The sequence below is a fragment of the Eutrigla gurnardus genome (assembly GCF_963514095.1).
Source record: "Eutrigla gurnardus genome assembly, chromosome: 4".
Taxonomy (NCBI): domain Eukaryota; kingdom Metazoa; phylum Chordata; class Actinopteri; order Perciformes; family Triglidae; genus Eutrigla; species Eutrigla gurnardus.
This window is the reverse complement of record NC_139918.1, coordinates 3656096-3669230: the sequence shown is the minus strand read 5'-3', so window position 1 is coordinate 3669230 and position 13135 is coordinate 3656096. Positions and strand designations below refer to the sequence as shown.

The following is a 13135-nucleotide window of genomic DNA, read 5'->3' as shown; positions in this document are numbered from 1 at the left end:
ACAGAAGGGTGTGCAGCCACAATTTCCAGGATTCTTTTTTCCAAATCAGACACCGTATCCTTCGGAAAGCAGAGTACTTTGATGTTATTACTGCTTTTCATATCTTTTACAGAAAAGTCACCCACAATCAGATTTTCAGGCCCTGTCGTTAGCTTTCTCTGTGGCATTAAGTTAGAGGGTCTTACCCTGCTGCGTGGTGGTGGGGAGTTATCCAGGCAGTCAGAGGGGGATCCATGGTCCTGCAGCAGTGGAGCAAACCTGTTCTTTAGTTGAACAGTTGTTTGCTGGGGAGGTTTCTTGGTAGCTCTCCTCTCCCCAGCTGTCCGCTGCTGTGTCCTACGAGGCAGGGGGTTGAGGAGGCGCTGTGCCTGGATGGAGATGGTAACGCAGGCCAGCCGGTCAGATCACAGATATCGGGGCGCTGGGTCCTGCCAGTTATCCGTTCTCCCATGTCACAGGGAGATGGTCTTCTCTTTGGCTTCGCACCAAGTGTGTTCCAGGGAGGATTATCGCTGGTAGATTTATTACCGTGTACAGGATCCTCCCGTTTCTTCATAGCTTCATTATTGCTAGTTAGCTGGGTTCTAGCATGCTCCTGTCCACTGTTTTGAGTCAGTGCTAGAGTGGTGTTGTTCTCTAGCACTGACTGTTAGCTGGGTTCTAGCATGCTCCTTTCCACTGTTTTGAGTCAGTGCTAGAGTGGTGTTGTTCCCACAAAGTCCATTCACTTCTACATTTACTTCTAACCGATTAATTTTAGTTTCCAGCAGTAAAATCTTCTGTAGGAGTTTATGGTAATCTTCCGTAGAGAAGGGAGGCATCTTCTGCTAATTACCTTTAGCAGGCTCAGGCTTATCTTGTTTGGTAGGCCTCCTCGTGTAGCGTTGAGGAAGTCGTAAAAATATAGAAAAATGCCCGTTTATCTCAAAGAAAATATAATCCCACTGGTTCTGTAAATATCCAGGAGCTGCTGCTCTTTGTTTCTTATTGAGGAGAAGCAGATAGCAAAAAATAGCAGAAAATCGCAGGCAGGGGTGAGAGCAAAGAGGAAAAGCGTCTGCACTGTAGGAAAGCCGGAAGCAGAGAAGCAACAAAATATTGTTTATTTTTGTCAAGTCCAACAGACCAGTGCAATTTTTGCCATTAAGTGTAGCCAGTGGTGGTCCTAGGTTTCATGACGCCCTGGGCGAAGCTCACCTCCAGCGCCCCCCCCCCCCCCCCCCCACACACACACACACACACACACACACAAATGGAGCCCCCCTGTTCAGACCACACACGTATTTCTCCGCAACAGTAAATACGCCATGTTTGTGTAACCAAGAAGTTTGTACACTTCTTTTATTTATCCGTTCAGAGAGAGAGAGGGACACACACACAGACAGAGAGAGTGTGTATGGTAGTAGACAGTAGTAGTGCAGATATACTGTTGAAATACACATATTTGTTTATCTACACTTCACATTTCAAATAAGTGTGATTAAAATGCGTCAATTTTTTTAACGCATTAATTAATTACACAAACATTAACGCGTTAAAAAATTTGACGCATTTTATTCACATCGCGTTAAAGTCCCAGCCCCTAGTCTACTTACCCCCCTGCCGAAGAAAATTATTAAAGTCATTACCAATCATACCCACCTGTTGTGTGCTGCAATTGGATCCTCACAAACTCCTTGTCAATCTTCAATACATCATTTCTGTTGATTAGTAATGTTCATGTATTCATGTCATCTGTGGTATGTTTTACAGGGAGGAAAAGGCATATTATACTCTGAAGGCCCAAGCTGTTGATGCCTACACGGGTGTCCCTCTGGAGCCTCAGTCTGAGTTTATCATCAAGGTGCAGGACATCAACGACAACGAGCCGCGATTTCCTGATGGCCCCTACAGAGCCACTGTCCCTGAGATGTCTCCAACAGGTAGGACAAGAGCTCTCACTAAGCTTACATGAAGCCTTACATTACTTATGAATGTGTGTGTTGTGATAGAATCAGCCATGACATTGCAATACAATCTGGTTGCATCAAGTGACAACTAAGGAGTTATAGAGTCCTCTAAATTGGACATAATGCATCGCTGGCTATACTTTTATTACAATTAATACTATAATTAAATTTAAAGGGCATCTTAGGTTATGAACTCAGACATCATGCTGTTTGGTATCTGGGACCTCGTTACATGTACAAAGCAGCAATAGTGGTTGTTTCAGCCCTGACGGATGAAGCCTGGTTGGTGTCTGGAAGCCCCACCCCCCTCCAGTCTAGCACGTAAATACTGATCCTGCAGTCAAACTTGCGCAAGCAACGCAAAGCGAATTTTCGCCTCACCTTTACACAATCATTTTACAATTCAGGAGAAATAAAGTGCATCCATCCATCCACCCCTCCCATCCACATTTGGATATACTAAGTTGTTTCTACTGTACACACACACGCGTGCACACACACATACACACGCACGCACACACACACACACACACACACACACACACTAAGCCAGACGTAGGCCCATCTGTCAGCCAAATGCCATTACTGAGAGGTAATTTAACAGTCAAGGTCTTTAGGCTTTAAGCTGTTAATGCTTCAGCTGAGGCCCAAAGAGCTCCAAGAGAAAACAAGTGTGACCCCAGTATGTCTCTGAAATACAGCAACACATTGTGTAGAGGATTAGCTGCAACAGTAAACCGTATACAAAAGTATCCATATGATGAAAGCATGATCCCATCTCAGAATAGATGCATTTCAGAGCTGCTGGTGAACTGGTGTTTCCTCTTCTCACATGAGCCTTAAACTGCACAGCTTCACTTTTTGTGTTTGTGTCTTGGGCTCATACTTTTTCAAAAATGTTAAATGCAGGTTCAGTGGAGCAGAGCCAGGAGGACATTATGTCTCATTCATGAAATGTTCGTAAATCTGTGAGCAGATTTACACTTAAATCATCTCTGGATTTAAAAATTATTCTGGGTTAATGTACGCCGCATTAACCTCTTCATACTTTGGACTACGTGTATGTTTACGAATGCCCATCAATTGTAAACTGGCAGCGCACTCCTGCTGCTCAGCAATTAGCATAAACCCCGCCCATGAAGCACCATATAAGGAGGTGATGGTTACTATGGAGATGTGCATCCTGTCGACCTGCTGACATGGAGCAAGCAAAAGACGGAGAGAAAGAAAAACTTTTCCCATGCTGAGATTTACGTTTTTTTGTGATGGGTGGTTTAGTAGAGGGATTAATGAAGAATTCTGATTCTGATAAAGAAGCAGACGATGTTCTCTTGTTACTGTACCACTTTAATCTGGCACTCAAATACTACATGAAACAACAACTACTTTGACAGGTACGGTGGCTGAGGAGGAACATATGTTTTTCTGTTAGTAGTGGTGAGACAGGGACAGGTCAATCAAAGGCCTGGAGGGAGGTGACTGATCGCCATCAACGCCTTGTCCTCTGTCCAAAGATCCGTCCAAGAAGTCTTTTTATTTTTATTATTATTATTTAACATGTAGCCTTGACAACACGTAGGATATTAAGTTGATTGAATTAATCCATTCGCATTTTTAAGAAACCTTATCTGAAGCTTAAATACGTGAATTGCCCACTAATTAAGATAAATGTGTTATATAATTTTAATCTTTTAGGCATCTGCATATTGTGAACATAACAGAGCACAGAACACATTAGTGTTATTTCTGATAATGACAAGCAATATTTATGCGCATTCCTTATTAACACACAAGCTCTAGCAGTCAGAGGCAGGAGGAGATTTTGTTAGTAGCTATGAAAACATCAAAGCTACAAACATTTGATGAATGCCGAAACACACGTAAACTTCCCTCTGCAAACTTTTTATACACAAATTCGTTCTGCTCACGTTTCATGAATGAGACCCAATGTCACAAGGTTCAAATGTAATAATAATCCTTTGACTTATATGGGAAACAAATTCATATACATAAGGAAAGAAGTCCTTCCTAATATGTTTGAGTTGAATTCAACTTGTAGGCTACATGGATACATACACATTTTGAGGATTTCTACATTGTTGTTTATTATGTTTAGATAATCTAATTTGAGTGTATATATAGTAATTTACTATTCAGAATTAGTTTGATTAACATTATCTTTTCACACAAAGGAAGTCCATGACCTGCTGAATATCTGATCACAATGATCAGTAAAAACAAATGCAGGTATTTGGTCACAAACATCACCAACATCATTAAAATGTAACTCACAGGGGAATATGAATATCTGAACTGTCATGGCAACCAATCTGATAGTTAAAGATACATTTACCCACACCTCATAGATGAGAGAGGACTGAAAAGCATTCAAACTTAAAACAATGTAAAGGTTATTTTGTGTACGGTGGAGTACCGGGCAACACCTGGATCTCTGCAGTCTTGCCATGACAATAAGATAACACAACAAACTTGGACACCTTCATCCCAATGATAAGTTCTGACCTTTACTGTGTGTTGTTAGTTCAGACAGAGGGACTTTTATCATCTCAAGATATCAAATTTTCATATTTGACTTTGACTGTATTGCATGTGTTTGGAGATAGTGTCCCTCCTAATCTGCAACACTTAGATAATCTGATTTTCTCTAAATCTCCCTGTGTTGTCATTAACACAAGCTGTTAACTAAATAACATGTAACAGATATATTCTGTTATTTCTGAGATTAGATCCACCGTCATTTCACCGAGGGAACTGGGGGAGGTAGAAAGATATGCATCAAGGGTCTGAAGGCAGGAATCAAACCTGTGGCGTTGAGGTTACATGAGGCTACATGACCCACTCAGCTACCGGGGTGCTCCACATGTAACAGATATTTAAAGACGTAATGCGCTTTTTGCTTGTCCAATGACAAAAGACCAGTTACTACTTCCAAAGAACTTATTTTAGAAAACTAAAGTTGGTTTTGTTGGTTTTGTTTTCTAAACCTAATGTTGGTTTTGTTGTCTAAACCCAAAGTTGGTTTTGTTGGTTTTGTTGTCATCCCAGAAAGAAGAAAAAAACATTTCCTGGATATTTCTAGAACTGCTGTGAGACTGTGTTGGCCAGAAATGTACTGTGAAATACTGTCAAATGTAATCGTTATATTCAGCTGTGTGTCCATGAAACAAGTGACCACTGCCAAAATGTCAAGGAGCCCCCTTCAGCTAAGCTATAAATGTTTGCAGTCACAACATTTTACCAACATGGTTATGAATGCATCAGTCATGATTCTGTCATATCTTCCCCATAAATACAGGACTTCAGATGCTACTTTTACCAGAAACGTTGGAAAGAGCTAAATGAAAGAAAATCTACTTTGTTTTAATAATATTTCATTTGAAAAGGTTTTCCTGATACAATTAACCTGTGAGCGAGATGTTCATCACAAAGACACTCACATGACCTGTGTGTTTGTTCAGGAACTTATGTGACTCAGGTGACGGCGACAGATGCAGACGACCCCACGTATGGCAACAGTGCACGTATTGTCTACAGCATCCTGCACGGCCAGCCATACTTCTCTGTGGACCCTAAGACAGGTGAGAGGACATTTATCTCCTCACTTCGCCATTACAACTTCCACAACAAACCAAGAGTTTGTCACAAGTTATAACACCAGGGTTCATTGAAAAATACCCACCAAACTAGTTATTAATTGAAATTAAGTGTGCTTGAATCTTAAATTGAAGAATCTGGTAATTACTAAGGCTCCCAGTGAGATATCTATACATTACAACCAGAATCAAAAAGAGGGAGCAAGGGAGGCTCACAATATGAACAGTTTCATGAACACAATTTGAACTGTATGAAAATGTATGAATATAGGCTGAATGAATGTATCATATTGGTCACAATGTTTAAATAATTGCAGTAGGCTACACAAATAAAGTATATTCTATTTGTAAGTAACACATTAATTCAATGTAATACACAAATGTAATTATTGATCTACACTCAACAAAAATAGAAACGCAACACTTTTGTTTTTGCTCCCATTTTTCATGAGATGGACTTAAAGATCTAAAATTCATTCCAGATACACAATATTACCATTTCTCTCAAACATTGTTCACAAATCTGCAGCAGGGGTTGTAGCCGATTCCGTGGTCTGTCCAGGGACCATGGTCTCTGGCACGGCCAGTGGTCACAACCACTAGGGGCGCTAAAGACACTGGTCCCGACCAGCTCCTCAGTGGTCGCGACCAGTAGCTCTGTGGCACGGACCAGCGGGTCTCTGGCACGGCCAGTGGTCACAACCACTAGGGGCGCTAAAGACACTGGTCCCGACCAGCTCATCAGTGGTCGCGACCAGTAGCTCTGTGGCACGGACCAGCGGGTCTCTGGCACGGACCAGTGGTCACAACCACTAGGGGCGCTAAAGATACTGGTCCCGACCAGCTCCTCAGTGATCTGCCCTGTGGTACCTGTGGTCTGTGAAGCAGCTTTAGTATTTTCTCCCCTTTACACTCGTTTTGGCAGCACTGTCAGCTGGATAAATGTCAGAGATCATAATCTTTTGTCTATAAAATACACTTTATCAGAATTATTATGATTAATATTGTTATTATTATTGATTATGAAGATCCATGTGGTCGGGACCAGCTGGTTTCTGGCACGGCCGGTGGTCACAACCACTAGGGGCGCTAAAGACACTGGTCCCGACCAGCTCCTCAGTGGTCGGGACCAGTAGCTCTGTGGCACGGACCAGCTGGTCTCTGGCACGGCCAGTGGTCACAACCACTAGGGGCGCTAAAGATACTGGTCCCGACCAGCTCCTCAGTGATCTGCCCTGTGGTCCCTGTGGTCTGTGAAGCAGCTTTAGTATTTTCTCCCCTTTACACTCGTTTTGGCAGCACTGTTAGCTGGATAAATGTCAGAGATCATAATCTTTTGTCTATAAAATAGAATTATTATGATTAATATTGTTATTATTATTGATTATGAAGATCGGTGTGGTCGGGACCAGCTGGTCTCTGGCACGGCCAGTGGTCACAACCACTAGGGGCGCTAAAGACACTGGTCTGTCTTGTGGTCCTTGTCATCTGCCTGTTGTCTTACCGAGTGGTCTTTGGAGTAGTTGTACATTTAATACACCTTCTCCCTATAATAAGGGAATTATTTTGTCTGACAAATATTTTTACTATCAATAGAAATCATACTGACTGACACTGCATGAAAAGTCGGATTTTCGTCCCTGTAAACGCCCGAAAATCTCCCTAATTTTCGGGAGTTAACGACAATTTACAGGCTGCGAACGCCGCGTTCGTCTGTGCCGAAAATTGTCGGAAACGAACCACAGCGAAGGCTCTAATTAGCATATGAATAGCGGCGAAACCCCGCCTGGCCAGAGATGGCTTGAATATCCTCACTCAGGATTGGATGAAACTACTAGTTTTAAACAAGTATAATCGCTCGTGGTTGGTTGGCAGATCTGGTCATTATAAATGTAAAGACAACCCACGTTGGTAGATCTGTCACTATTGGTCAACCTGATGAGTCATTATAAATGTAAACCCCACCCCCGTTGGCAGATGTGTTACTATTGGTCACACAGGGTCTTTTAAACAAGAATAATCACTAGTGATTGGTTAGCAGATCTATCACTATATATATATATATATATATATATATATACATATATACATACATACATACATATATATATATATATATATATATAATATATATATATATAATATATATATATATATAATATATATATATATATATAATTTTTTATAATTATAATATATATATATATAATATATATATATATATAATATATATATATATATATAATATATATATATATAATATATATATATATATATATATATATATATATATATATACATATATATATATATATATATATACATATGTTTATATATATATATATATACATATATATACATATGTTTATATATATTTATATATATATATATACACATTTATTTTTATTTATTTATATATTTATAAATATAAATATGAATGAATTTATTGAGGAAAGGAAAAATTGCCAGGAGGAAGTATTCAAAGAAAGAGCTTTATTGACAACACAACACACAAATGAACTGGCGACATTCTGTCCGAATTTGGTCAATTTTACAGCCGCCTGCGGTGCGTGGCCCTGTACTTGGGAGTCTTCTCTAATCGCGACTGTAGAGTCGCACAGAGCTCGGTGAGCTCCTGGCTACGAGAGGATGGAGGTCGCACAATCCATCCAGACACCCCGCCAACGACGCCGTCCTCCTCATCAGACATCATGTCTGTGGTGGCGCACTTCCAACGGTCCGCCTCATCGCCAGCAAGCACACTCCGTCTCGCTTCCAGCAGCTGTAAAACAATCAATAAAGACAATCAGTACTGCGCGATGCACTGCGCATGGACACAACACATCTATTAATGCACCTGAAAATAGGTTTAGGTAGGTTTGGTCACATTGACCAAAGACGGATCTAATAAGTCTAATAAGTCTTACCCTCTTTCTCCTGGAACGACTCCGAGCTGACCTCTTCACAGCTTCCGCCTGCGATGCGAGATCAGGCTGTGTGTGTCTGAAGCTCCTGCGTACCGTTTCATAGTATGTCTTACAGGCAGCTGGAAAACAATTAAATGAGTGGTATGAATAAGAAAACTTAAGTCACAGTAAAATTAAAACAAGGAAGAAGAAAACAGTAAAAGTTACTTACACACAATGGCGTCACTATCAGCGTCATAGACTTGCGGACAAAGCTCCGAGCAAGTAAGAGGTCACAGCTTCGTTATGAGGCGAGGTTCGTCTGTGAAAACAAAATGAACAGTTAAGATCGGTATCTACTGTTAACGCATCTATTTCCTTATACAGCAGAATGAAAGCATATTCTTTAAATCTAACCCTTGCTCCGGTTCGTAGCGCCTACAATTCGTCTCCGAGTTGTGAAGACGGCGTACTGCTTCAAGTAAAAGACCAACAACGCACACTTAACAAAGCAACTTAACGTTACACTGGTTCCTCTCTCTTGTTCTTTTACAAGGCTACTATGCTACTTTTAGCTTGGACTATTAGCTTTTAAGCTACTTTTAGCTTGGGCTTGCTTTGCTAATTTTAGCTTAGCTAGCAGTCACCGAACATATTCTTACCGCAATCATCCTGAGAGTCTCCAGCAGTCCTGGGACATCCTGAGAGTCTCCAGCAGTCCTGGATATAAGAATAATAACATTTAAACCACATTTTCTTAAGTGAAGCCTCTCAGAGCAGCATTCCTGCTGCCGGTGAACGTGAACGTCTCCGCCTCGTTCCCCCCACTGAATGAGGCGCCCGGTGTCTGCATCAGTCCCTTTAACGGACAACGGTGCACGGCGTTATTAATCACCGTTAGTAAATATATAACCACGGTTTAACATAAGCACTATATTATTAGTTAACGTCGGTAAAAACGGCACATTTTCCGCTTCGCTTGCGCTCGCTAACCCCTAAATGGTAAATTAGCGTCAGTAGGCTAGCCGGCTGGAAGGACCTTCGATTCGTAACGTTAACGTACAATGCCAACAACAATAAAGTAACGTTCATTATCAATACGATTTAAAAGTCAGCTGGAAACGTAAAAGTCATGTTACAGTATACTTACATGTGTACGCGGTTTGTGTCGGGCTCCTCGCCAGAATCACCGCAGTCGTCGGCCATTATCCAAAACTTGTGAAGTCAGACGAGCCGCAATGCATTTTGGGAAGTTGAGTAGATTTAGCAAGGTCCGCTGTACTCAGAAATCTTTGCCAATGCAGTATACATCCGGGCATTTCTCGCGTGCACAAATTCACATACTATTGTATGTGAACGCACTACGTACTCAAATTTACGTCACAATTAAGTACGAGTAGGACGTTAGTATGGCATTTCGAACACAGCCGAGATCTATGATCTATGAACCCATCCTTGACCCTCAGAACTACGACCAGCCATTATAAAGCAGTTTATAGTTGTTAATGTTGTGTCAAAAGGTACTGCATTTAAACATGTTACTGCGCAAGTTTCCTGGCTTCATCCCCATCCGGACAGACATTTTTATGGAAAGCCAATAGAAGTTTGGAGCTTGCAGGGAACAGACACGTCATACCCAGCATCATTTCTGCCTGTTGAGCGCATTGCTGGGAGATGTGTGGTTAACACATCCACTGTGCATTTAAGCACAGAAAGGGTCACTGTAGTCATGCCACTATGCACAGTGGTTGAGCTCTAGGAGACTGTGATGTTGTTTGCATGAATGTACATTTTACCTTTGTGGCAAAGCCTGATTAAAAGTAATTGTTGAAGCAAATTGTTTTGTGTATCTTTGAATGAAGATGAAATTAAGTTATATCTTTGAATGAAGATGAAATGAAGTTAACACCTTTCAGAAAAATGTCACCTGGGGGAAAACTCCCCCTGCTACCCTGATTTGCATTTGTATAGCTCACAGCATTTTCATTTACATGTTAAAGCCTCCCCTAGGATTACGGGGAGGGGGGTCATGGGGGGACAACTGCCAAGCAAGGCCCACGTCAATTCCCGGCAATTTACGTCAGTTTTCGGTGTTTCCTGCAAATTGCCGTTTGCAGTCGTAAACCTGAACTTCCACGTCAATTTACAGGGCCGCTAACTGACGAAAATCCCACTTTTCATGCAGTGTGAAGTTATCATTTTTCCTGACTTCAACCAAGCTGTTGAACAACTAAACTGTTCAAATGTATTGTGTTCCATATTTTGAGATGTTTTTATAATTGTTTTTTGTGTTGTTTCTGTGAAGCAACAAATATAGCACTGTGCCGAAGGCAAATTTCCCCTCGGGGACAAAGTTATTTCTATTCCGTTATGATTTCTATTGATAGTAAAAATATTTGTCAGACAAAATAATTATTTTTACATTGATTCAGCACAGTGTTGCCAACACAATGAGAAAAGGGAGAAGGTGTATTAAATGTACAACTACTCCAAAGACCACTCGGTAAGACAACAGGCAGATGACAAGGACCACAAGACAGACCAGTGTCTTTAGCGCCCCTAGTGGTTGTGACCACTGGCCGTGCCAGAGACCAGCTGGTCCCGACCACACCGATCTTCATTATCAATAATAATAACAATATTAATCATAATAATTCTATTTTATAGACAAAAGATTATGATCTCTGACATTTATCCAGCTAACAGTGCTGCCAAAACGAGTGTAAAAGGGAGAAAATACTAAAGCTGCTTCCCAGACCACAGGGACCACAGGGCAGATCACTTAGGAGCTGGTCGGGACCAGTATCTTTAGCGCCCCTAGTGGTTGTGACCACTGGCCGTGCCAGAGACCAGCTGGTCCGTGCCAGAGAGCTACTGGTCGCGACCACTGAGGAGCTGGTCGGGACCAGTGTCTTTAGCGCCCCTAGTGGTTGTGACCACCGGCCGTGCCAGAGACCAGCTGGTCCCGACCACATGGATCTTCATAATCAATAATAATAACAATATTAATCATAATAATTCTGATAAAGTGTATTTTATAGACAAAAGATTATGATATCTGACATTTATCCAGCTGACAGTGCTGCCAAAACGAGTGTAAAGGGGAGAAAATACTAAAGCTGCTTCACAGACCACAGGGACCACAGGGCAGATCACTGAGGAGCTGGTCGGGACCAGTATCTTTAGCGCCCCTAGTGGTTGTGACCACTGGCCGTGCCAGAGACCAGCTGGTCCGTGCCAGAGAGCTACTGGTCGCGACCACTGAGGAGCTGGTCGGGACCAGTGTCTTTAGCGCCCCTAGTGGTTGTGACCACCGGCCGTGCCAGAGACCAGCTGGTCCCGACCACATGGATCTTCATAATCAATAATAATAACAATATTAATCATAATAATTCTGATAAAGTGTATTTTATAGACAAAAGATTATGATATCTGACATTTATCCAGCTGACAGTGCTGCCAAAACGAGTGTAAAGGGGAGAAAATACTAAAGCTGCTTCACAGACCACAGGTACCACAGGGCAGATCACTGAGGAGCTGGTCGGGACCAGTGTCTTTAGCGCCCCTAGTGGTTGTGACCACTGGTCCGTGCCAGAGACCAGCTGGTCCGTGCCACAGAGCTACTGGTCGCGACCACTGAGGAGCTGGTCGGGACCAGTGTCTTTAGCGCCCATGGTGGTTGTGACCACTGGTCCGTGCCAGAGACCATGGTCCCTGGACAGACCACGGAATCGGCTACAACCCCTTCTCCAAATCTGTCTAAATGTGTGATAGTGAGCACTTCTGCTTTGCTGAGATAATCCATCCCACCTCACAGGTGTGCCACATCAAGATGCTGATCTGACATCATGATTAGTGCACAGGTGTACCTTATACTGCCCACAATAAAAGGCCACTCTGAAATGTGCAGTTTTGTCTCACAGCAAAATGCCACAGATGCCACAAGCATTGAGGGAGCGTGCAATTGGCATGCTGACAGCAGGAATGTCAACCAGATCTGTTGCTCGTGCATTGAATGTTCATTTCTCCACCATAAGCCGTCTCCAAAGGCGTTTCAGAGAATATGGCAGTACATCCAACCGGCCTCACAACCGCAGACCACGTGTAACCACACCAGCCCAGGACCTCCACATCCAGCAGGTTCACCTCCAAGATCGTCTGAGACCAGCCACTCAGACAGCTGCTGAAACAATTGGTTTGCATAACCAAACAATTTCTGCACAAACTGTCAGAAACCGTCTCAGGGAAGCTCAACTGCATGCTCGTCGTCCTCATCGGGGTCTTGACCTGACTCCAGCTCGTCGCCGTAACAGACTTGAGTGGGCAAATGCTCACATTCGATGGCGTCTGGCACGTTGGAGAGGGGTTCTCTTCACGGATGAATCTCGGTTTACATTGTTCAGGGCAGATGGCAGACAGCGTGTGTGGCGTCGTGTGGGTGAGCGCTTTGCTGATGTCAATGTTGTGGATCGAGTGGCCCATGGTGGTGGTGGGGTTATGGTATGGGCAGGCATCTGTTATGGACGAAGAACACAGGTGCATTTTATTGATGGCATTTTGAATGCACAGAGATACCGTGATGAGATCCTGAGGCCCATTGTTGTGCCATACATCCATGAACATCACCTCATGTTTCAGCAAGATAATGCACGGCCCCATGTTGCAA

General features: G+C 42.5%; 1 protein-coding gene and 1 long non-coding RNA gene across 2 annotated transcripts in view; one reads left to right on the top strand and one right to left on the bottom strand.

Moving 5' to 3' along the window:
• The window catches only part of LOC311012815, a 347190-nt gene that overhangs the window by 188451 nt on the left and 145604 nt on the right, over nucleotides 1-13135 (bottom strand). The gene's annotated exons all lie outside the window — the stretch shown is intronic.
• LOC311012785 (cadherin-12-like) overlaps nucleotides 1-13135 on the top strand; it is a 103330-nt gene that overhangs the window by 36180 nt on the left and 54015 nt on the right. The window contains exons 4-5 of the mRNA XM_084008432.1: nucleotides 1753-1922; nucleotides 5429-5548. Coding sequence (XP_083864558.1) covers nucleotides 1753-1922; nucleotides 5429-5548 — 290 coding nt within the window. The remainder of the gene's footprint in view (nucleotides 1-1752; nucleotides 1923-5428; nucleotides 5549-13135) is intronic.